This window comes from Neolamprologus multifasciatus, chromosome 16 (assembly GCF_963576455.1).
Source record: "Neolamprologus multifasciatus chromosome 16, fNeoMul1.2, whole genome shotgun sequence".
In the NCBI taxonomy this organism is placed as follows: Eukaryota; Metazoa; Chordata; class Actinopteri; order Cichliformes; family Cichlidae; genus Neolamprologus; species Neolamprologus multifasciatus.
In genome coordinates, this window is record NC_140454.1 from 16,101,684 (window position 1) to 16,126,834 (window position 25,151).

General features: G+C 38.9%; 1 protein-coding gene across 1 annotated transcript in view; it reads left to right on the plus strand.

The window, feature by feature from the left end:
• nalf1b (NALCN channel auxiliary factor 1b) overlaps positions 1–23,481 on the plus strand; it is a 94,127-nt gene extending 70,646 nt beyond the window's left edge. Inside the window, exons 2-3 of the mRNA XM_085135323.1 lie at positions 15,117–15,288; positions 17,503–23,481. Coding sequence (XP_084991449.1) covers positions 15,117–15,288; positions 17,503–17,804 — 474 coding nt within the window. The 3' untranslated portion in view covers positions 17,805–23,481. The remainder of the gene's footprint in view (positions 1–15,116; positions 15,289–17,502) is intronic.
• Positions 23,482–25,151: the final 1,670 nt, after the last annotated feature.

The window sequence follows — 25,151 nt, forward strand, 5'->3', positions numbered from 1 at the left end:
ATGTTTACTTCCTCTACTCTGTGTTTGCATGTAAATATTCAAATACATCTTAAAATTATGTAACAAATCAACAAGAAACATATATATATCGTTTTTGTCTTATAGTGGGGGTTTAAGATTGTGTTTGGTTTTTTTTTTGCTTGATTAAAGCTTGATCATATCTAATGCCAAAAGTGGCATTTGCAGACTGAGGTCTATACAATACTGCAACCTCTACTGACTTACCTCAGTGACATTATCAAAAACACTCTAAGCTTTATACTACCAGAACTGAAAATATGCTAAAAGGGTTGGATTTTATCCTGGACAATTACCTAAACTCTTTGTTTTGTGTCAGCAGCCTTGAATTTGTTGTCCTCGGGTCAAAAATGACCCCTAGGTGTATGGCAAACAAGTGTATGGGAATCCCGAGGACAACACAAGGGTTAGCAAAGTTAAGGGGCAAACCTGCTGTCAGTGCGGCTGGCCTCAGCACATGGCGTGTTTGTGTCTGTGTGATGTACTTTAACAGCAAGTCTTGGTTTCACAGCAGGTTATGACTGGACCAGCCCAGACAAGACGTCCAAAAATAACAGCTTCTCGACTGTGTTAGCTGGTCAGCTGCTAATTAAACAGTGAATGGTTCTGATTATCTGCTGTGTACCAAGAGACGCTGTACATGTGTGTGCTTGTGTATGTGTCTGTGTATGCATATAAGCCCTTAACTTCAAAATTGTCTTCATCAATCTAATCATTCTGACTAATTAAAGATGTTTGCACTATGAACTGCTTTCACCTACTCATGTATATTTATACTTAAGCACCTTATCAGCACTTTGAGTGCTCAGAAAGAGTAGAAAAGCGCTATATAAGAACCAGTCCATTTACCATTTACCATTTATCTGCCTTAATTCCAGAACTATTGCCAATTCAGGGTAAACCAGTTAACATAGCATGGATATCTCTGGACAGAACCCGGACGACCCACAGAAAACCCACAGTGGCACATGGAGAACCTGCATACCCCATATAAAAAGGGTGCAGCTGACCTGGAGATCCAAGCTGAGGTCCCAGTGCTAACTACTCCCTATCTGTTCCACTTTTCACTTAGTACCTCCTTATGAGAATGTGAACAAACTACATTACACAAGTGCTTTGCTGTGCAAATAACTATAAAATGTCATTGCTGATTATTGAGTTTGCAAACTAAAAAGCAAAGCTGTCAAGCCTTTATCTGTATAACTTCGTTTTTTATGTTGCTTTACACATCTCAAGCTTGTGCAGTGGCCAAAAGTCAACTTGTTTGTCAAACTGACTGTGATAAGAGTTGGGTCTGCCTCTATGACTGAGCAGATCTCAGCTCTTTTCCGTTAAAGACACAACAGTTTCTATGCCTGAAGGCGGCATTCTTAACTTCCATCGAGTTGTGCACCATGAATACTGCTCTACAGTAACATCCTGAGGTAAGGGAGAAAATTCTGTGGAAAATATGTGAACTGTGGTGGGTGCCACTATGCCTTTTTATGCTGGCTCAGAATGCATTACAAGTGCAGGATTTTTGTATTTTTTATTTTTTGGACACACAAATGTAATCGCGTCCCATGTGGACCACTCAACAGATTTGGTTCCCTTTAATTTGAAAGTGACACACAGGAGCTGATTCAATCAAGGACACGCCAGAGAAAGAGGGCATAATGGGACTGCGACTGGAAAAACGAAATAAAAATGCAGTCCAACCCAAAAGGGTCCAGAGGTGCACGGGATAGTGATGGACTCTTAATGGACAGATGTAAAATAATATTACTACTACAGTTTACTTAGTCACCACATCATTACCTGTGCAGCCAAAACAAAACTCCGTGAAGCAGTACTCCAACGTAATTACTGTAAAATGTTATTTTTACTGTGTATCCATTGTCTATGCTATAAGTTATCTAGCAATGAGGTGAAAAGCATCTCTTAACTGCTGCTGTGCTCTTCATAACGTCCTCTCTGAAATCATCATCACTAAAGATTTAAAACAAATTCAGTTCCTTTAACTTCAGTCATTATGCAGTGAGGTGACAAGGGAAGAACTTGATTGGTCCTTGTGTGAATTAGGGCTGGGCCATATCATACCATTCACGGTAATACCGGTATAATGTTGGGCAACGATAAGAAAATGAAATATCGTAATAGAATATGGGTAAAACGCACATGCGCAGTGCCTTTGTTTTCATTTGCGCATGATGGCGACGGAGAATGAGAAGGGCGAAAGCGGATCGTTGAATAAAATGGATGAACCACAATTTGTAAAAATGCTGCAACTTCAGTGGTGTGGAACTGGTTTAGCTTTAGACTGTCAGATACATATATACCGTGTTCTTTGGTAAATACGGCTCACTTAAAATCAATCCTTCTGAAAATCGACAGGTCCCCTTATAATCCGTGTGCCTTATGTATGAATTGTGGTTGTGTTTACTGACCTCGAAATGATTTTATGTGGTACACGGCGCTCGAAAATCTGTCAAATGTTCTAATACAACTTTGCTAAGCTACGAACCCACACCGCTTGATGGATTGTCAGAGCATTACGGCTATATTAGGCAGGAGCCTCGCGGAGTGATACTTACTGTGCTTCAACATAATATTACTGTGTTGTGTGTGTATAACCTCTTTTTAAGTTTTGTGGATATTATACATGGTTATGCTGAGGATATCTCGGCCAATTTCCACTGGAAATGCCTTTTGGCTAAACTGCCAGCAAGGAATTTACATTTGCACTGTTAAATTTATATAACTTTAATGCACATAAAAAAACAGCTGCTTGTTTAAGTGAAGATATGGTTTGGGTTTTTTTGCACTAATAAATGTTGTGGAGTTGTAAAGTGTTTTGTCTAGTGTCAATTATATCGTCAGTTATATCGTTATCGCAAATTTTCAAATTTTTGGTCATACCGCCCTGCTCTAGTGTGAATGATGCGCCGCAGGTGGATCTTTCCTCTTCAGGCTTCAGGGCCATTATTACACCTTGGTCTAAAAAGCCTGCAACCATAATGTGAGCGGCTAATTTGTGATTTAAAAAAGTGAGATAAAACGTATAATTTGGTCATTTCCAAAATTGGGTTTGAATCACTAAGAGTTGTTTTCACTGGCTCTCAGTGGCTCAGTAGCACTAGAAATGGGCACAAGCTTTTTTTCTGCATTCACAGATGTGCTGAGCAGGCGGCGTCTTTCTTTCTCTAAAGCTCTGTAGGTCTGATGGGAACTGTCTGCTATAAAGGGCATATTTAACAGAAGGAGCAGGATATCTTCATTTTTAGATATGGTGGGGGTTTTATCCCCTCCAACTCTTTGCTTAGAGTTGTTGTGTCATGTGGCCTCTTCATTTACATTTCTGCCAGCGTTTCTGATAACTTGTGCGGATGTCTCAACATTTTCCTTTACCTTATTCTTCTTCAGTCAACCCCTACCTTTATAGTTGCATTTAATTAAACGCTGTATTTTTTTCTCCTTGGTTGCTTTGAAGAAAGCCTTGATTCCCCCTCCCCCAACCAAGTGCACAGATAAGATTCAGTACCACTTCTGAAGATTGCTCTCTCCTATCTTTATGACTTTATCTCTTAAGTCTGTGACAGATGAACATGGATGAAATAGATTTGTTTTTATGCAAATGCGACTTGCAATACCTCTCATTTAGTTGCTAAAGCTGTGGCTTTGTGTTCAGGTATGCACAGGAAAACACGGAAAACACAAGTGTGCTTTTATATGTGTCAAGTAGGATACTTGCATATACACTGTGTGTGTCTGTCTGATTTCTGTTCATTTAAATCAACAGAGATTTAGCTGTAAGAGTAGAAGCTTAACCTTGGCTTCATTTTTAGCCAACCCTCTCCAAAAGCCTGACGTGGTCTGGTAGGGTCAGTAGCACCTGTAGGTGGGCAGCGCTCTCATAGCAAGCTGCTGACAACTGTAGTTTATTATATGACACCGCCATTTCTCAATGTCGTTCTCTACAACTGTTCTCTCATTCATACTTTTTCAACCCTTCTACCTGACTGTGTGTCTGATAAGAGCAAGGCAGAGAAATAGCACGGCAAAGCTGGTTATACAGCGTGTGTCTAAAGGTGAGTGTGCATATATCGGCTATGTCTCTGTTGGCAGCCTCACACCAGCCACCTCTTCCAGGCCATTTTTCATCCGGCTGCTGCAGTACACACTGCAGAGGGAAGCAAGAGGGGTAGAGTTGAATAGGATATGGTAAGAGGTTGCATGGATATCAGCAGGAGAGACTGCGGTGTTGCAACAGAAAAAAAAGTTTTTGCTGTGACACCTTGCTGTTCTGATACTGTTTACTGGGATTATTTAAGAACTCTGCATGGGTGCTGATACAGTAATGGGACACCATAGGGACAGAGAGACTTCATAACTGAGTTACAGGTACATACACAAGCATGTAAGCATGGTCTGCTAGAGCCAACAGCAGGCTGCATAACTGCAGTGGGTGTTGATTCATCGCTTTCACTCGCAGTAGGCCCATCTTGCTGATAATTATCTTTGTCAAGTTAATTATCAGTGTAAGTGTCAGCATGACAGTGCCGATGAATTACACCCAGATAACCTTGATTAATCAACAAAATGAGTTTTTGGGCAAATGCTTTTTGCATATGGATGTCCTCCCTGTGAAAAATGTCTTCTCAAATTTCCATCCATCTTTATCTCGTCACATCCACAATTTCTCATAGCCTACTCCCCTCCACCACTGTCTCACCTTATTTTATTTTCATAGATTTTTGCTCTTACCATCTGTTTCTAAGACCGCTGCTGTCTGCTCATAGTAGGTACAATATATGAAAGCTTTTGTCCTGTCTGAAATACCTGAGCAGTTACTGGATGAATTCCAGTGAAACTGTGTACAGTACACAGGAACACCGCCTATATATGTCTCACAAGTGGTGATCCACTGACATTCCTTTTTTCGTCCAATAGGTGTTTTCCCTGTGCCTGATTCAATTCTCTAAGGATGCTCTGGTTTTGTCTCACAGTCCAAAGACATACATGTTACATTAATTTGTTTACTGATGATTTTAAAATGGCGCAGGTAAACTTGAGTCTTTGTGTTAGCTCTGTGACTGACAGGTGATTTCTGATGGGTGAACTGCCTTCCATCTATTGATGACTGGGTTGAATGAGTACCCTGCTAGCACACTACCACCATCCATCCATTTATTCACCTTTTTCCAGTGCAGGATGCTAGAGGCATATCTCACCTGTCTAAGGCTAAAAGGCAAGGTAGGTAGGTATATTCATATTCACACGTACATTAATGTGTTTGGAGCATGGGATCAGGCCAAAGCACTGGCAGTTAACCTATGTAGGCACAGGGAGAACATTCAGACTCCACACAGGAAGACCCCAGCCAACCGGCAGATTTAAATCCAGGACCCTTTTGCTATGAGGTACCAGTTCTAACCACTACAGCACCATACTGCTTATTCTCAGTTTAGTAATCTTGACTTCTAAGTCAAAGCAACTTTGTGCTCAGGCAGACATTAGCAAAATTGCCATTTTCTTTCTCGTGTCGTGAGAAAATCTCTAGAAATGTCTACTTATTTGGTCCAAATGATCATTTGGACTCAGTGACAAACTGATTTGGTTCAATAGGCCTCTCAAAAACTCAAGAATTCATTTAATTGCTATCGACAATTTTCATACTTTCAACTTTAATAGGGTAAAAAGATGAATTGGTGCACTCTAAGAAATGATACATTGATGTTGCTAGCATTATGTAAACGTTTTATGTTAAAATTAATGTCACCAATTGATTTTTAACTCTAAACACAAGGATATTGTTTTGATTTTAATTAATAACACAATATTTCAATACAACAAAATGCAGTACATTAAATCCAACGTAAAAAGTTCATTTAAAATGAACAGCACTTTAATTTGAAGAGGATTGTCCTAACAGGCTCTCCATACTTCTCAGTTTGCACATGTGCAGTGTGGAAGTTTGAACAACCGCCATTTTCAACCGAAACTTGCATCGTGCTCAGAAGCCTGAATAGAATCCATTGCCATTTGAGGATTATTTGGTAAGTACAACAATTTAAGGATGACAAATTTGGTTATGGTATACTAAATGATAAACATCCAACTTTTCGGGAGTACTTCTGTATGTTTTATTTTAAAACAAATGATGTCTGGTAATTTTTTTAGCATTCTAGCTTGTATGCCTCTCACAGGTGTTAGTAGTCAGGCATTTAACAAATATTATTGGGCCCACTTCGGTGTAATTTCCCAAAATGTTTTACGATTCATGTTAAGCTGCAACTTGCCTACTAAGAACTGCAGCTTTAAAATTACTCCCAACATCTACTGCGCATGCTCCCTGATGTCAGTAATGACCACCAGGAGTGTCAGCGATCCTATTTTGTGTAAGTTAGAAAAGGAGAAAGATCAGTTATTTATTTATTTTTTAATTTGGGATAGTAAATTGAAGGTGGGCTCATTTGTTCTTATGTATCTATATGCAATTAGCTTTTTCCCCCTTTGTTTTTATTTTAAGGATGTGGATCTTAGTGCAAGAAGAGAAGCGGAGCAGCTGACTTTAGGAGTCTGTGTTGTCAGACATGAAGGAGTAGACTCTGCAGACACACCTGAGGACATTGGTGTCATCATAGAAGGATGCACTGTGCTGAAAGCTCTTAGTGATGTGGCAAAGGGGTGTGCCCTCCTGCTTGGACTAATCTACAGTCTTAATCTGAGGTACCCAAAGCACCTGAAATACATATTTGAATTTCTTCAGAAGGTGCTGATGGAGTTGGATGGGAACAACCTATCCATGAAGGTGCAAGTTCTGAAAAACAAACTGCTTGAGTGAAACAGCCTGCACTGAACTATAGAGGACACTGAACTGGTTACAAGATTCTCAAACCCATCTCCTTGCACTTTATAAACTGTTCAGTTTGAATTCCACAAGAACTTCTGCAAGACCTCTTACCTTTTGGCATTCTTTGTTCATGTTGAACTTTTACCACCATCCAGCTACATTGAACAAGACTGCTCCTAAGTTTGGACTTCAGTTAAAGTTTTGAAAAAAAATTTTTTTTTTTTTAAAATATGGACAAAAATGCCACTAAAGTCATTTCTACCTGCTGTTTATAGGACTGTATTGTGAGTTTTCCATTGTACCCGAAGCAAGTTTAAATTAAGTCATGTTAATGTTAAAAATGTTGGAATCACAACACTTTCCAGTTTTAATAACTTGATTTTAACATTCTGTATTATGTCTTCCTGAACTTAATATCCACTTGCATATATGTGAAGATATTTTTGTTTAGGAAAAAGGCATTGATCTAGAATTTTGAACAGCTCAAAGTTTGCTTCAGCACGTTTTACACCAAGTGTTATTAAAGTTGGGTTAACTGAATAAAATTGTGTTTATTTAATTTACTTTAAATAGAGTAAGTTACAATTCTGTTAAAGTGATTTAATCCTATAGTTTCAGTAGAGCTCGTTTAGGGTTAGTCAATTTATCAGATGTACTTAAAATTTGTTGTTCAAATTAAATGTGTCATACATTTTATATTTCACTAACCCAGTTGTGTGGAACCGGTTGACATAACTGGGTGGAGTAAATGCAACATCTTATTTTATAGAGTAAGTAGGGCTTGTTTTGGTTGAGTAGATTTTATTTAGTGTTGTCAATTTAAGTCAACATGTTAGTTAGATCAACATTATGATATTTAGTTAATACAACACCATTCTTGTGATTTGCATTTAATTAGCCAAAGCTTGACAGATGTACTTAAAATTTGTTGTTCAAATTAAGTGTATCATACATTTATGTGGAACCGGTTGACATAACTGGGTGGAGTAAATGCAACATTTTATTTCTTAGAGTGTGACATTTTATATTAAAAAGGAAAGCCCAACCTCAGTCTGCAATCATAACACTCTGTGAAAGCACTTTCCTGGTAGTCCTTGCATGCCACAACTAATGTCTTTTATATCTTTTTACATCAACTTTGCTCACCCAATTAAATTCCTTCAAAATCTTCACTACTTACATTATACTGCATTCACTCACTGCTGTCCTTTCTTTGCAACCCAATAGAGTTGGCAGCATAAACAGAGAAAGCGGCAATTCTGGTTCTGTTTTAGGTACCTGTATGTAATGAATTAAATCTATGTAACTGTTTTGTTTGTTGTGTTGATTGTAGGTGGGTCAGAGATCAAGATCAGCATTTGGTAAATAAAAGCAAAGGAATAGTACAAATTGTAGCACACAAAGAAAATAATAGAGAAAGAGTAGCAATAAATTCAGTCTTAATGATGTTTGGATGCAGAGTAGTCAGAAGTGTGTACGTGCAAACAATGCAAAAAAAACCCCCCTAAAACGTTAACTCAAACCTGTGAGCAGAAAGGTTCCAGATGACAAGAAGAAAGAAAAAAATAGCTTGATAGTGAACCTAGTTAAATAGGCTGAGACATAAATTACTCTGATTGCTTTTCTTTCCACTTCCCATTGGGTCACAGCAAGCACAGCTACAGCAGACAGAGAGGGAGACTAGCAAACCTAATGCAGTTATCACCTTAACACACTTACAACGAAAGACTCTTTGCTCAAAAAATTATCACAATTTCTAGCACTGTTCTTATTTACGATGTGTGCGCTGGAAGCTTGGTGATAAATTTATCAAGGTGTCCAGACGCGGCGATGCCCCGATAAACTACCTGAACGGGATCAACTGGGACGCTCGGAAGGTGCAGAGCAGCACCTGACACACTCTTGAAGTCAGTGACACCTTCTGCATAGAATAAATTCTGTCATTATTAATTCAGACACTGCCATGACCGTACCTTTCATTCATTCATTTTTCATACAACCCTGTAGTGCTGCTGTTTTATGATTCAGCGCTCATAATGTGTGTTGTAGTTTTCCCTTTTCATTGAGCATTACGCTTGCATTAAAATATGGCTTATCAAATTTCCTCAGCATAACAGCCTGGTGAACTCTACCGTCTGTAGTTTCCTTTTCCTTTTCCTTTTTTTTTTTTTTTTACCTCAGCTGCCCTCTCTTTCTCTTTGTTTGAGTGTCTTTATTCTTCCTTTTAAAAACCAAACCTCCCTTAATGTAATACTGTACACCCTTGCTGTGTGGTAATTATGTTACCACTGCAGTCTTCTAAACGAGCAGCCCATATTTAAAAGATATGAGGTGGTGAATTTTGTGTGTGGATGTGAAAATGTGCTTGTACCGTAGTGCGCCCGCCGAAAACAACAAGCAGGTCGTTAAGAAACCAGCCCTTAAGTGTCCGCACAGCCATTCAAATGTAACATGAATTGAATAGGCTACTTTCTTTGAGTTGTGTGAGTGCTTTCTACTGTGTTTTAATCAACTGATTGTGATGGGGCTTCAGTCTGCTGCCTGCCTTGTTTGTGCTTTTGTGTCACATTCTTGTTGGCTCCTCTAACGCCTTTGCTAACTGTGTCTGTTTATTTAATGTCTTGTCGTTCAGATCATTAGTTACGTTATATTTTCTCTACATAGCCGCAACTGACATAGTTTCTAGGCTTGCCAGGTAGAGACGCCGCAGGCTAGTCAGTATGCATGCATGAATTAAATCAGTACACATACAAGGAAATGCACATACTGTAGCATAATAGGAATGCAGTCATATTAGACTGATCATAGATGCGCTTTCTTTCTTTGCAGAGACCATTGGTTTGCTTTACACTGTGTTACATGTTGTTTAACAGATTATATTTGGCATAACCTTTGCTGTTTTACCCTTCAGCTCCATGTTATCATTGGAGTCCCATGAGGCATTGCTGCTGCTTCTGCTGCTGCTGCAGGAACTAAGGGAATAGCTTACACGCTAGCTCCTACTAAAGAATATCCTCTATTTGACCCTTTATGGCTCTGACTGCCTCAGTGTCACTTCTTGAATGGACTGCTCATTTCATACAACAATGTGGAAAGCATACTAAAGTAGAAAATGTGCTTGAATTTACAGGATATGGGATTTTTTTTGTGTGGTCTGCATGCGGTATATCATTTTATTCCATTTAAACTTGAGCTCTAGTTTTTCTAACATATCCAAAGGGAATATGGTGCATTTGTGTTTTATCTGCACTCTTTGTACAGAAAGCTGGAGACAAAATCTGGATGACAATCAATTAAAGCCAGTGCAAAAGAAAGAGAAAAAGATTGTTTCTATAACAATGAGCCTTCACTTGATCTTCATCATGGCTTTGTGCTATTTACTGTACTCCTGTGCTCCCAGTTTGATCGAACATGAAAATAATCCAATTATAAGCTATTATACTGTCCCCAACTGTTCTATTATTGAAGATTAGGGTCATTTAAAGTAAATGAAGCAGAAGAGAGGATAAAATGAAAGAGCCTAAATGGAATGAACCAGTGAAAAGCTGGTAGTTGAGTGACAAAGCTGCTCATGAGACCCCAAATATGTTTGTGTGCGTATCTGCTGCATTGCACTGCTGCTTAAAGAGCAATTTGGTTTGTTGCTACAAGCTCCCTGAGTCTCCCTGTCAGCAGTTCAGCTGCAACCACAAGTCCAGATAAAACATTAAAGACAAGGCACTGACAAGGCAGGGCCATCCGGGGCCACTTACAACCAATACCACGGGGCAGGCTATAAGGCCTTCCATCAATTACAACCTTATTAGACTAATCGTAATGAAATAATTCAATTCAGGAGACAGCTGAGTCTCAACTCTGCAGATCACCAACAGGCAAGTAAAACAGTGGAGGGGAAGGATCGGCAAAATCACTGAATCTACTATAGTTTCTTTTTCAAATTCTAGAAGCCAATCTTCAGCCTGCTTTGACTAGAAGCAGAACTCACCAAGCGTTGGATTGTTCACCCACTGATAGGGAACATGAGCTGGGTTTAGCGAGACAGGTTAGTTTTACCCTGCTGATGCTGTGTTGTTGCAATAGTAAGGAAAGAAACACAGCTAACTTTTGCTGTGACGCCTCAGTTCTCATATCGTTTGTAACTCCAGTCCCTTTAATGTTTATTTTTTTAATTACAAAGAAATATTCAGAGTCATATTTTGTCTTATTTTGTTTCATTTTATGATACTTTCTGCCTCGAGGAGGTGGAGTGCTGTTGCCATTAGGCCAGCAGCATTATAATTCACTAGCTGGATTTAGTTTGTTTTGAAAAAGTAGAGCGTGATTACTTACCATTGTTATTAAAAATTGTGGATACTGAGTGTATTTCTTTTCCCTTGCTTCTTCTTCTATTTCTTCATCTACTTGATTTTGACTTTATTCGTTTAAAATATCCTTGGAACCACAAGTAAGCCTGCAGTCTCAGAGCGAAGTGCTGTATTGGGGTGATACGGTGCTATGAGGTCTTTAAGATCAGATTATCTTGATTATTCGAGCCCTTGTATGCGAGGAGAAGAACTTTAAATTTGATTTTAGATTTAACAGGAAACCAATAAGGAGAAGTTCATGTGGGAAATATGTCCTCTCATTTTAGTCCCTGTCAGTCCTCTTTCTGCAGCATTGAGGATCAACTGAAGGCTTTTCAGAGAACCTTTAGAACAACCTGATATTCATGAATTGCAATAGTCCAGCTATGTTTTTTGTAAACGTATACCATGACGTGTGTGTTTTGAGACTGTATGTGACACTTGCTCAAAGAGAGATGACGCAGTGAAAACCATTAAAACAGTCTTGAATAAGAGATGTAAAGCATGTGCAAAGTGATGGAAAAAGAATTTGAGAGCCAGCTGGCTGACCTCTAACTAACAGCCTGTGATTGAAGAGAAGGCTGTATTTTATTCGCTCCCCAAGGGGACTGAGAGAACACAAAAGTTATATAAAGGACAGAAAGAGTCCATCCTACCACCGTCTGTATTAAGACACTGCTCTCCTTATCGCTTTCACTTGCTATGTCTTCCTTCCACTCTGCGATTTGACATGATAAATTACCAGTCACAGCTCCACTGCAGACTCATAGTTGAGGGAGTAGAGCTCTCACATGCAGCAACAGCAGTAGGCTGCTCTAACTGGGACTGAGTGCAAATGGACATAACTGTGTGGCAAAGGGCCAAAGCGTGCCACATTTGTCACATCTCCTGCGTTTCTGGCAGCTGTTCTGCTGACTGATGTGTTTAGAGGTCTCCATGTATGTGTTGGTATCACCTAGATCTAACCTATACTGCTGTCCTTTGTCTTACAAATAAGCTATACTATACTTTATACTATACTTACTATACTTTTCTTCTGAAGGCACTTCAGATGGTGCCGCTCCTTCGCTGGTGCTATACATTCTTTAGTTTTTGATTTCGCTTCATGTTTGGGATGCAGTGCAAATGACCAGACAGACCTTGACTTTAACGTTGTTTTTTCAGATTCTACTGAGTAGGGAAAATGTATCATGAATACCAAAAGAGACACTGCTTATCATTCATTGCCTCTTACATTGTTAATGTAATGTGATACGTCGCTGAATGAGAGGCAACCTGGCATCCAGTTTATCTTTATCTCTCCACACTGGCAGCTACAGGATGAACAACTAGAGGTTCTTCTAAGGTTGTTCTTTCAATTTAGGCTGTCTCAACTGTTTGTGTCTTCTAATGCCATCCACGACTGGCTTGATGATGTTGACATCAGGTCTCTCCGGGGGCTGTACCATCTGTCACAGGACTCTTTGGTCTTCTTTTCTCTGAAGATAGACCTTCATGACTTTAGTGTGTAAGCAAATCTAAACTGTACAAAAAAATATGCGCATTCATTTAAATGCACATAAATTTGCATAAAATGTGTTATTATATTAGAAATATTAGCTTAATGTGTGCAAGATAGGACTCAAGGTCACGTGCCCATATTTTTGCTGCTCTACCAGGTGACAGAGAAGGACAGTGTGTGTGTGTGTGTTTAAATAGTGTGTGTGGTATCAATGAAAAACCTCATGCTGTAAATATAAGTATTACTGCATAGTGTCTATGAATGTGAACATATTCACCAATACTTACATCTCAGTCTGAAATATGCATTGCAAATGGTGGTACCATCCGGGCTTTTTTAATCATGTTATTTCTGATTCAACATCATTATATTGCAGATTGTATGTTTTAACTTAAAAGAATATTTGAGCAGCAAACAAAATAATCTCTTCTCACAACAAATGCGACATTCAGACTGACGCTAATCCCCCCACCCCAAGTATGAAATATTTGCTAGCTTTATTTAGACAAGGGCAATGTTGGTGCATGTTTTTCCTTTTGTTGTTTTTTATTTATTTATCTTGAATTGATATTAATATTCACACCAAATTTGTAAAATATTATTCAGGTTTAGCAGTTACCTCAGGCAGCCCCTTAATTGAAGCCAACAGCATGGCCTGTCAGGGCACGAACACTGGATGGCCTTTGCTGTCTGGACACAGAATGTTAGCAGCAGATCCTTTTGGTCCTGTGCACATCAGGCTCTGGGTCTTTGTGAATCTTTCTTCGAATCATTCTGAGTGTGTCATGGTGCACTGTCCTGCTGAGGGAGCATGCTGGTGTCAGGGAGTGCCATTCCCACTGGGGCTGGGCATGCTTGATCTACAATACTGTTATTCAGCTTTCTGTAAAAAAATACAATGTAGTGGAACAAATGTTTTTCAGCCAGCAGTATTGTTCCTGATTGGATTGAAAGGGACATTTTAATTGGCTAGTGTTCATCTGTATATCTAATTAACAGTATATTAGCTAATATCACTTTTGTAAAGCAGATATTAGTCATATTAGGTATATTTTCTTGTTATTCACAACACACTCTTTACTGTTAATCTGGATATATCACAAACACACATGTATACCTACACCTATACATACAGGCACACACACACATGCATACTGGCAACATGTAAATATTCTGTCTGCATGGACAAGTGATATGATCTGTGCTTTGGTGCACTGCTTTTAGGTGTGATGATTAGTGCACAGCAGGTGCTTGCCTCATAGTCCCTGGAGTGGTGCCGCAGGAAATACCATCTAATTGCTGCAGGTGATAATACCACACAATGAGGCGACCGACTTATCACATGAAAAAAAAGATAAAATAATGTGCTAGGCAAATCATTTTCCCCACTTGTGCACTTGTTGAGCAGAGAAAATGGGCGAGAACATTTTTACCAATGCCAATGCAAAAGCATTATATAATATAAGGCTTTGACCAGATTCCATGTATTTGAGCTAACCCGAGAAGATGACTACTTTACACTGTGGCTCGAAAACAGGAGTGTTTGCGAACTGATTTCTATTGACCGTGTTTACAAATAATACCAGTTTTTAGCTGCTGAACGACTGATCAGAGTCAGTTAAATCAACCCTGATTATACTCTCTCTGTGTTAAGTGCGTGCAAGGCGAATGAAAAACGTTATTATCAAAGGAGCTCCATCATTACAGTTCGCCATAGCAACAGGTAAATGCAAAGCAGACCCACCATTTTCATCCAGCGTTAGGTGTAACAAAGCAAATTTATCTTTAAAAAAATGTTATATTATTACATTCTTTTTCAGTGCAGTTCAGATTTGGCACACTTGAATTGCTTGAACTGTAAAAAAAGGCTTTTATATAGTCAGTGCTATAAACAGACACATGGTGTTCCCAACCCAAATATTGTACAGGTAGTGGTAATAGCCATGCTATTTTGTGTTAAAGTTTGCTGGTGATGGTCCTACAGTAATTTGTTGGCACAATATTTGAATTTAAGCATGCATGTTATCTTTTTTGTTTTTAATGGAGCTCAAATATTTTAAAAGGTATTCATCTGTCTGCTGTCCTGTGTTGCTCTACTTAAAGACCGCTCGGATAAGAGCAGTTAAAGGTGCAGTTTCAGTGCAGAGCAATACTCAATTTCAACATAACTGGACAAATCTCAGTATTGACTGACAAAGTGATGACTGCCCAGCAACAACTAAATTCAGCACAAACAGTGGATATCAGGATCGCCAGGATATCTGCTCATTCCCGTGTGGATCAGTAGATGTGGAGGTCATGATGATTCACATCAATGCAAGCGTGTGAGCATGTGTGCATGTGTGTGTGTGTGTGTGTGTGTCATCCAGCAAAAGCCTTACTAACTCATCAATATCCTCTCACCTCTCTGTCTTCCACCTAGATGGTTTATAAGCCTTGGCTGTGTTCTCAGTACTTCCAGACCACCCAGATGCACTGCAGCAATCGAATCCCCTGTGGTCAGTACTGCCTGGAGGTGCAACAGCGGTGCCCCTTTGTCCTGCCCGACAATGATGATCTCATTCACGGAGGCAGCCCCAGTTTTATATGCACAGGTACAAAATAGTCATTGTGCATTTGATATATTGTCGTGTTTGTAATTTTATCCTGTGTGCTTAAGCTTTAAGGTGCTCAGTGAAATTTCGGGCTAAGGTATTGCTATTCTGGGATTCAAAGCCACACATCAATTTCCTTTAACCTCCCACCTACTTCATTTACCGCAGGCCACGCTATCAGCTTGATTACAATGAGTAAGCACATGTGGTTAGCGTTTCACTCAGTAATCCTTCAGGCACACAGCCACAGAAGAACAGGCGGAAAACACGTATGAATTTACACTTACAGGATGTTCTGACTGATCATCAGACTGACAGGGAGATACACCATAACAACAAATTGATGCCAATTACTCATAGCTCCAGAAGGCAGCTGCACGTTACAGCACTGAGACAATCGGTCCATATGCTCCGTCTGTCCTGCACAATACAAGGCGCTTTAAATGCTTCTCAGTGAAAGTATAAGGTGCTTTCATTTGTGAGACATGAATGTACCGGAGCCATCCGAAGGGGTAAAAGTTATTTGCATTTCCATGTCTTTGGGATTTTAAAGCAAAGCATGCTGATGTTTCAAAATGTCGTCCACTGGAAAAAATGGCAGATTCTGTTTACTGGTCCTGATCGGTGTTTGCAGCAGCAGGGTTTAAAAAAAACAGCAGATGAATGAGAGTGCTTAGTTGACCAATCACCGACAGTCTCTCATCCTTCAGAAACTGCTACCTCCTTAGTAGGCACAGGAACTGTCTCACCAGAAACTGAGAGGCTGTTAATTCTGTTAGAAAGACTGAGTTCCTGAGAAGATTCTAGTGGGGGGGAAAACACGTTTATCACTAGTGTGTGTCAATACCGAATGCACTTTCTATTAGTGCACTGCTCTAAATCATAATATAATAGCTAACCATGTCAAAATAGCACTTTTCCCCCACATACTGCTGTTCAACAAAAGTGCATTTTGTAAGAATTTTAAATCAGAACCTTTTATTTCACTAACTTGTGTATATTATGTTAATGCAAATACAAACTGAAGATCTACATGGATATTTAAGGTCAAGCTATCTAAGAGCTAACAGGGATCTTGCAGCCTTACATAAAACGAATGACTGAAACGTAACCAGAAGCCCTCGAGTTGCTTCAGTTTAACTAGAAAACCCAATCAAAAATTAACCAAGCAGAACCTAATTTTTAGTCAAATCACCTCTGGTTCCCATGACAGCAGCATAATGTTGAGGTATTGACAGGAACAAATACTGAAGATAATCAACCAGTCGTCTCTGATTCTTCTCTGTGACGAGTGACAGATGCCCCAAGATGCCAAAAGTTCAGAGGATTAAAGCATGATGCACTTTTCTTTGAACACAACTCTATGTGGGTTGAGTCCCCACTGGCATCATATGTTGATGCTGCCCTCTGGTGGTCATGTTGAGCATGAGGTTACTTTACAACAGAGACAAATAAGCTGTAATGAATCAGTTGCCAGTTTGTGCCAGTTTTTATTGAGACATATATGATTATAAAGAACAATCAATATGGCCGTTTTTTTCACAGTAAATTCAAACCAGTATTCTGTAAAGTAACAGTAAAGTAACATGTAAAGTTTTCTCTCGCTCTATTTTTTCTCGTCCCCTTCTAAAACAATTTATTTGGAGAATTTATTTTAAATATACTTTACATATCTGTTAAAAAGAAAATAGTATGCTCCTCAAACAGCTGGGAACTGTATTATTTATTTATTCATCTATTTATTTTTGCTGTGGCTTAATAAATTAGAAGTTAATAATACACATTCAGTAAATATTTTTGGATACTGGTTAATAACTACATTTTTTGCACTAATGAGTATTTATGGATCCAGAAGAGTCTATGGACTTTTTTTCTTACCAGAGGTAAGAGGTACAGCGGGAGTGACTGATTATAGGAGAGGATTATACCTTCTGGAGCTCTTTCAGTTTCATCTGCTGTGTCTTTGCATTGTATATGCATATGTGTGTCAACTGTAATCCAAAAATGGGGGCTTTGTCAGAGACAGGCAGTAACTACATTGTTCCTCTTCTTGCAGGTAGGTTGCAGACAGGAAGCAGCAAACATTTTTTCTTTCTTTTGCTTTAAAAAAAAAAAGCAAAAACAAGTATGAATTTATTAAAAATGCTACACAGAAAAGTGCATTTCTCACTCTTTTTTTCTTTACACCCCTCCCACCCCAAAAACAACCTCCAGGGCTGCTGGAAGACTATCCATCAGGTGTGGACCCAGATGCAGAGTGCTGTGACGTACGGTGGTACTTGAAAGCAGACGACCGTTCCCGGGGGACCCTGAAAAGAACTCACCCACCATGCCAGCACCGTACCTCCCTCAGCTCCTCAGCAGCCTGCAGACTGTGTAACAGCCGGCTCAAACTCTGCCTGCTGGTCCTTGTCCTCCTACACACTGTTGCCAGCCTCACAGCATCCCACAATGCAACAGGACTGGGCCTCCCCACCATCACGCCTCTGGAGGAGAGCCCTGCCAACGAGGAGTGATAGAGCTGCCAGGAGAAGGTGAGGTTGTTGGGGTGGGGGATTCCCTCACCATGGCAACCGATGTGGAGAAATACAGCCACAGCTGTGCGAGCGGCTGGAGCTGTACGCCTGTGGACATCCTGCAACGCTTTCTGGCAAATGGAAAATGTGGGACGCTTTGATATTAAAAGACACAGGAATCAATCAAGACAAATGAATAACTAAACAAACAGACATACCGCGGGGTTCAAACAGTCCCTTCTGTAGGGAAAGGGGACAATGCCACAGCCTTTGTTGAGAGGGAAGGTCAGCTTCCTTGTGGCTGAGTTTCTCTCACTACGCTTTTTTACACTGTGTTCCAATTATTGGTTTCTGTTGCACTGGCTAACTATGGAATAACACAATCATATTCACTTTTTAATGTTCATCCTTTGTCTTTGCTTCTGAGTCTCTCATAGAGGAAGGAAATGTGTCTGCTTCGAAATAAGACAGACAATGTGTAAAGAAAAAGAGGAATATCTTGCAAGTTTGTCTGTGTGTGCGTTTTCTAGATTTACTTGTGTGCGTGTGAGCATGTGTGTGTAAGAGGAGTGTGTGTTGCGGACACAAAAGTCTACCTAACAGGCTGGCACAGCAGATGATTTTTATGGAGGCCCCCTCAGATGTCACTTAGCTCTGCCATGGTGTTTTGATGGCCACAATCTCATTAAACACCACTGACTTTTTTGAATGTGGTTCTGATGTCCATAATAAATACAGTGTTTAACGCAGGTTTACATTTTCCCCTTAATTTGTTTTGTGAGATAACATTGACCCATTAATGTTGCTTTTAAATCCAAAATAGCAAAACCTGGCATTAGAAACCAGGACAGGACAGACGTTCTGTTTTTCCAATGCTTTAAATCTCAGATGAGCTCTTTTTAATACAACAAGGGTCTTTTTACTACCTTTGACCATAATTCCTTATTTTTAACTATTCAGTCTAATAGGTTTGATCAAATATAAAATGTAAAATTTAGGCCATATGCATATGCACGGTTCTTTGCATTTAGGTAACTGTCATGAAGACTTCAGGTGCCAAAGAAATGGATTAGAAAATGTGCTTATCTGCTCTCCATTGTCTTTGTTACCTCAGCGAATGTTGTAGCATCATTACTACTAAGTGTCATCTTGACGAATAGAACCGACTGTCAAAACTACAAAAATGAAATCCAATTTGTGGTGAGCCAGATGAAAGCTTTAGGTTCCTATTGTGACAGGGCTGAGCCATGTGGACAAAATTTACAAATGATTAGAATTTTAAAAGGTCAAAAGTTTTTTAGGGGTTACTTCCAGGATTTTGGATCACTGGATTTAAAATCATCATGTTTTTAATGCAGGGAAAATATTAAGTAAACATGAGCTGTTGTCACACTTTCACTGCAGCGATGAACTTCTCTGGACATCCGGTTACGGATCTGCATGCAGAATGCAGATGTTCTCATTAAATAGTTCTTAACCTGCCGTAACATTGTCTGGAGTTAATGTGTGAAAATGACAACAGTGATTCAAGTAAAGCAGGGTGGCGAGTAAAAAGTTCATTTTTGTCAGCTTTTTATAGTGGATGTAAACCTGATGAATTATTATACCTGGAAAAATGATCACCTTTGTTAGTGTACACAAAACTGTAAGATTCAGAGATCGGGCAATTTTATCTCACAAAATGAAATTAAGCCTATGCTTGTCTTAATCAAGGATATTATTTCTTATTCTAAACATACTCCTCTTGTCAGCAACATGGCTGAGCAAAGCTGACTGATGCTGGGATAAAAAAAAACATTAGATCAGTATATTTAGCACTGTTAAACCAGACATAAAAAGACTTGCTCTTTTTTAAGGTGCCATCCAGTCAAATAGTGTCTGCAGCATACAAACAGCATTTATTCTGAGGGGCGCTCCTTTCCCCTTAAGCCTTGGATTGGCTTCTACACCTTGACGTGGGTTCATAATAAAAATGTAACAGAAATATGACTAATAAATCACTCTATGCTATGAATACTACTTGAAAACATAAACTCAATTTGCTGTTTGCCCCTGAACCAAAACCTAACCTCAGGCTTTTTATTCAAAGGAAACACAGTGACTGGATGTTACCTTTAATGACCTTTAGTAATTTGTAAACTATAATTCCCATGCAATTATAAAAAGGATAAAATGTCAACATCTCATTAGGCACGGTAGCTCACTACCTGCAGCTACTCCGGTTTCTTACACTGTATTCCTGCTCCCCGGCCCCTTGTGCTGAGCTGGTCCCATACGACACACAGACTGACATTCCCCATCTGATTACCACAGCGCAGTTCTGACGTTTCTGTTGAATCCAAATGTGTATTACATGAACTGCATGTGGAGGCGCTGCAAGGTTATGAAAGCCTCTTTTGTTGATTGTATTCAGCCCCACTCCCTGAATGCACCACATCTTATCCCAAATCGGCTCCTGTAGCATGCCCACTGTCTTGTACTTTTTCTCCTGACACGTCAAACTCCTGTCTCATTAAGTAAAGGGCTTATTAAGATATACAGATCAAACGCCATCAAAACAGACATCAAGCACATTCAAAAAGGTTGCATCCAAATTGTTAGTAGACAAAAGGTAAAAACCTGGCTCATTTATTATTACTGTTATTGTTATTATTTTGAACTCATGCGGTTTCAGTACAAAGGTACTGGCTGTTACTGGAACGGCTGTTACTGGAAAGCAGAAACAGAAACAAACACAGAGAGAGGAGCATGCCATTGTTTGTGTTTGCACCAATCACATTATCTGTGATCATCTAGGTCCGCTGACACTTTGATTTCTAAATGTTGACCTGTGTGTGAAAAGAGAGGAATGGTTTGACCTTAAGGGCTGACTTCTTCTTTTGTTTCTGGTTTTATTTTTTGTCTCTTTGATGAACAAGGCTGTGAGATCAGGTACCTGGTAAAGATGAGCAGATAAACAGCTTTTGCTGGATGAATTCCCCCCTGAGATGTCCAGTCTGATATCTGATGTCAACACTTTTATTATTAACCTTATATGAGGATTTAAAATTCATCATTATTCACACAATTTCTATATAATAAGTATATTGGCTTATTTTGGCACTTACTGTTTAGACCCTGCCCCAGTCTCATTACCATTGCTGCTTGCATGAAATGCATACATAACTGTTTCATGGTCATGTGGCACGGCACACCCATGCCCATCATAAATGACTGCTTCCGGTTTCAGAACAATGCTGCTATACCATTGACCACCACTAGATGGCAATAGATTTATTCGTTTCCACTGACACTTTTGCTAAAGACCTACCACAAAAGGTCTGACAGATACAAGGAAACCAGGAAGGCAGAGCTCCATGTGTGCTGCTGCTGTGTGCTCTTCTTTTGTTCTTATACATAGATGTAGGTTAATGTCTCTGAGTCTCTTTGGAGAGCTCATTTGTGTTTAAATGACCTTGTGGCAGTGGGACAGATGTGGCAAACCACAGCTGTCTTTCACCACACAGGGTCTTGCAACATTACCTATCTGATATTAGCTGCAGTCCTGAAGCATGCATTTTAGTGTGAAATCAGCACAGTGATTGCACAGTAGAGTGTGTAATAACTGTGTCATTGCCCCAAAACAGACTCTGTATTATTTGCATTTTTCCTTTCTCATTTTAAGGAAATATTTCCCCCAAATTTCCATAACATGAAATGCAGTACAGGATGTGCAGACAAGGCCAGACAGCGGTTAATGGTGCCCAAGCATAAATAAATAAAATTTAAAATACAGCATGACATAGTGCTTATCATAATGACACATAATGGACATAAGAAGGAATACAGGGTCTGCAAGAAATGCTAGCAATACATAGATTGCCCCGCAAGTGTCATGCAAGCCTTGTCACAAGCACACATAAGAGATGAGTCCACCTTGAAGTGTAATATGTTCAGTAGATTGTGATTTCATCCTGCCGTTAATGGCCGGCGGTCATGCTGCGATCCAGCAGCCACCAAAAGCCAACCAGCGGAGACGCCTATTCGATAAACCTGCTTTCAGAAGTCAGAGAACATGTTTGCTTTACACGCGGCAGAGCATCCTGACTGTGGTTGCATGGGTGCGAATGCTGTGCATATGTGTTATTCATCACACGCCTTCACACATGTTTGCACCAGGTATGGACATTTCTGTGTGCAAGGTTACTTCCAAAAACAAACAAAAAAAGAATTCGATTTGACTGATGTAAATCTCTGATTTGACTTTTGTTGGTAATGCAGGCTTGCACGCAACAGTTACTCTGTGATAATTTAATTTTCTTGTATGTATTGGTTCGTCAATTTTTTTACTGCATTATAATGAGAAGAAATTGTGTAGGGTCTTATAGATTCAGACTAGATCCCAGACAATGGTCTGTAGCGATCATAGGTTACGGTCTGTCACGTTCCATTACACACTGACGTACAAAATCAAATTTTGTGTTTTACCCCTGCACATATAGAGTATTTATGCCTCTTGCCCTTACCACCCTGTGCACCTGCCACTAAATAATATGTACACAAATATTGCCCTCTTTCACTCTTTCTCAGCCTCTCTCTGTTTTCACAATAGTTCTGTTCTCTATCCTGTGGATCTATGCAGAAGCCCATTCCTTTTTTTGGTTGTAAATATGTTCCCTAGTATGCTGAACAATGTATGTCTCTCCTTGTGTACTTTGAGTTGATGTCATGCTGTTACTTTCTTCTTCTTCTTCTCCTTCTTCTACTTCTGATCCTTTTTTTATTTAAGCGTCTCAGATCATTGATGTTAAAAGAGAGTGTGGTGAGGTTTAACCAATAGACTTGTCCTCAGCTTTGCAACCTTATTGTGAAAGGTTGTGGCTTTGTGTGTGCATAAGTGAATGATTTATGATTATAGAGATGATAAAGGTTCAAAGGCATATAGAAATATCATTGCGATTATGATTATTATTATTACTATTATACTACCAGTATATTGTAATATTATAGATGCTTTAGTTCAAGTAACTTCTTTAATTTTTCTACAAACAACTTTGATGAAATGATTTATAAAACAGTCTCACAAGTCATGATCTTTTCGAAAAGTATGAAAACTACTGCTACAATGATTAAAATTGTGTTCTGATGAAAATAAATACAGACATATAATCTGTTCCTCTGTGGTGCTTTTGCATGATGTGACTTGCTTCCAATCAATTTACAAAAGTAGTGGTGAACACGACGCACTGACCATACAAAACTCATATTCAGGGTTTCATAAAGACATAAAGACATGTTTAAAAAAACAAGGACAGTAGGAGAAGCAAAAAACACGAGTTAACATTATTTCCGAACAGGCAGTTTCCACAACCTTTAAGCTGACAACACTGGCTGCAATAACAGAACTTCGCTGGAAAGTAACAGTGCTGACAGCAGCTACCTTGGCAGCACTCTGCTCATGTGTGCAGCAAAGGATATATACACTGCTTAAGTTAATGCTACAGCTGCCCTCAGTCAATAGCATCAGTAATTTTCAAAATTGTTTTTATGTTTCTGTAATGGTTAATCCACCAAAATGCATAAGATCTTTCATTAAAGTTATATTTTTAAGGGTAAAATACAACTATTTTTGTTACCCATGAATTTTCACATTTACAGTTTCACATAAAAGCAGAAAAATTACAAAAATATAACAAAACATATATTGGGACATAAAGTGTGACTATAGTGTGTTATTTTACTAATAAACAACAATCAAATGTTTTGTTTTAAATAACTTTTTGACAGATTTGTAAAATATTTCTGTTTTCATTTTATGACAAGTGGTCTAAGAAATGTATTAAGCTTTTTGTTTTGAGTCTCATAAAAGAAAAAAAAAACACATTTATATCATAAATGAAATAAAATCAAATCCAGTATTGTACGAAAACAGAACAAAAATCATTAGAAAAAAAATTGATTATGCCAGGAAAATGTTATGATTCTCTACCATAATTGTTTAGCACATAAGACCAAAGTAAAACTCATATAAAATCTAAAATAATGAAAATAAGTTAAATTTTTTGCACAATTTTGTTTTATTAGTCATAATTTTTTATAACCATAATTTTTGGTTATTTTTAGCAGTTGCTACACATTCCTGTGCCACAGTATTGCTTAAACATGCAGTTCCATTTACAACCTTGAGATGGCAGTGAAAGTACATTAAATGTAGCTTATGCGGTCATATATTAAACCCAAGAATAGAAAAATAGAAAAAAATAGAAGGATAACCACAGGGATCATGAATGAATGCTTTATGGAGATTTAGTCACATCAGAGATGAACTGTACATATTATCACTTCAGCAGAGAGGTGGGCTTGTGTATTTATCTGATTAGAAATACAGCACATCATTTAAATTCTGTGCATCGAAGGTGAAAGTTATGGCAGAGGAGTGGATCCATTTTCCTATTACACATTATGAAACTGCTGACCAAGAACCAGTGAGGTCAGTAAGATCAGTTGCATACACACTCACCATTAATAATTAATGTCGCAGCACATGCATTTATTCAGCTGCTTACTGAGCATCAGATATTACAGCTCCCCTGAATTTGAATGATAATGTGCTATACTCTGTAAGGGAACTCAAGGTGTTTGGATTAATATTTCTTGTGGTCCATGAACTATATCACATTATGTGAACTGAATTATTGAGGGTCACTGAGAGCCATTGAGATATATTGCCTACAGACAGTCTCAGAACTCGGTGCTATTGTAATGGAGGATTATAAAGCTAAAGAACAATAACAAATGGCATATTCTTGTTTACCTTCCGCTCTGTGCCACAGGCCCTTCCATTTTGGATTAAAGCCCTCATTTCTATTTCAGCTTGTTGGGGGGGATGAAGTGCTCAGCGGACTAATCCTCAACTAACCCGCCAATAGTCTGCATCCAATATTCCACCTGTCATTCAAACCACAGCCTCTGTGTGTCTGTGTGGTATTAAGAGGCCACGTGGTTTTAAAATAGAGGTTGGTTGCTGGATTTAGTGATAAATGTAAAGTTTAATGGATATCTGATTTTTAAATCCTCAGAGAACATTTCTAGTTTTAGTGTGTGAGACCTTGAAAGAATTGTGATACCTGTGTATTGTGATATATTCACCAACAGAGGTCAGCACAATGCTGCTGTTAGAGGAAATGTAAAGTTCTCCAAAAACGTGTAACCAATCAGAATGGCTCATCCAGTCTATCAACCCTCTGAAAACCGTGTTTCAGGAATTAGCACTCCAAAGAAGTAGCAGCAAATATTTTTCACCTCTAATTAGTGATTAGTAAGATTTCACGTCCTCTATTCCTGCCAAAGGTACAATAGCCTCAAGAG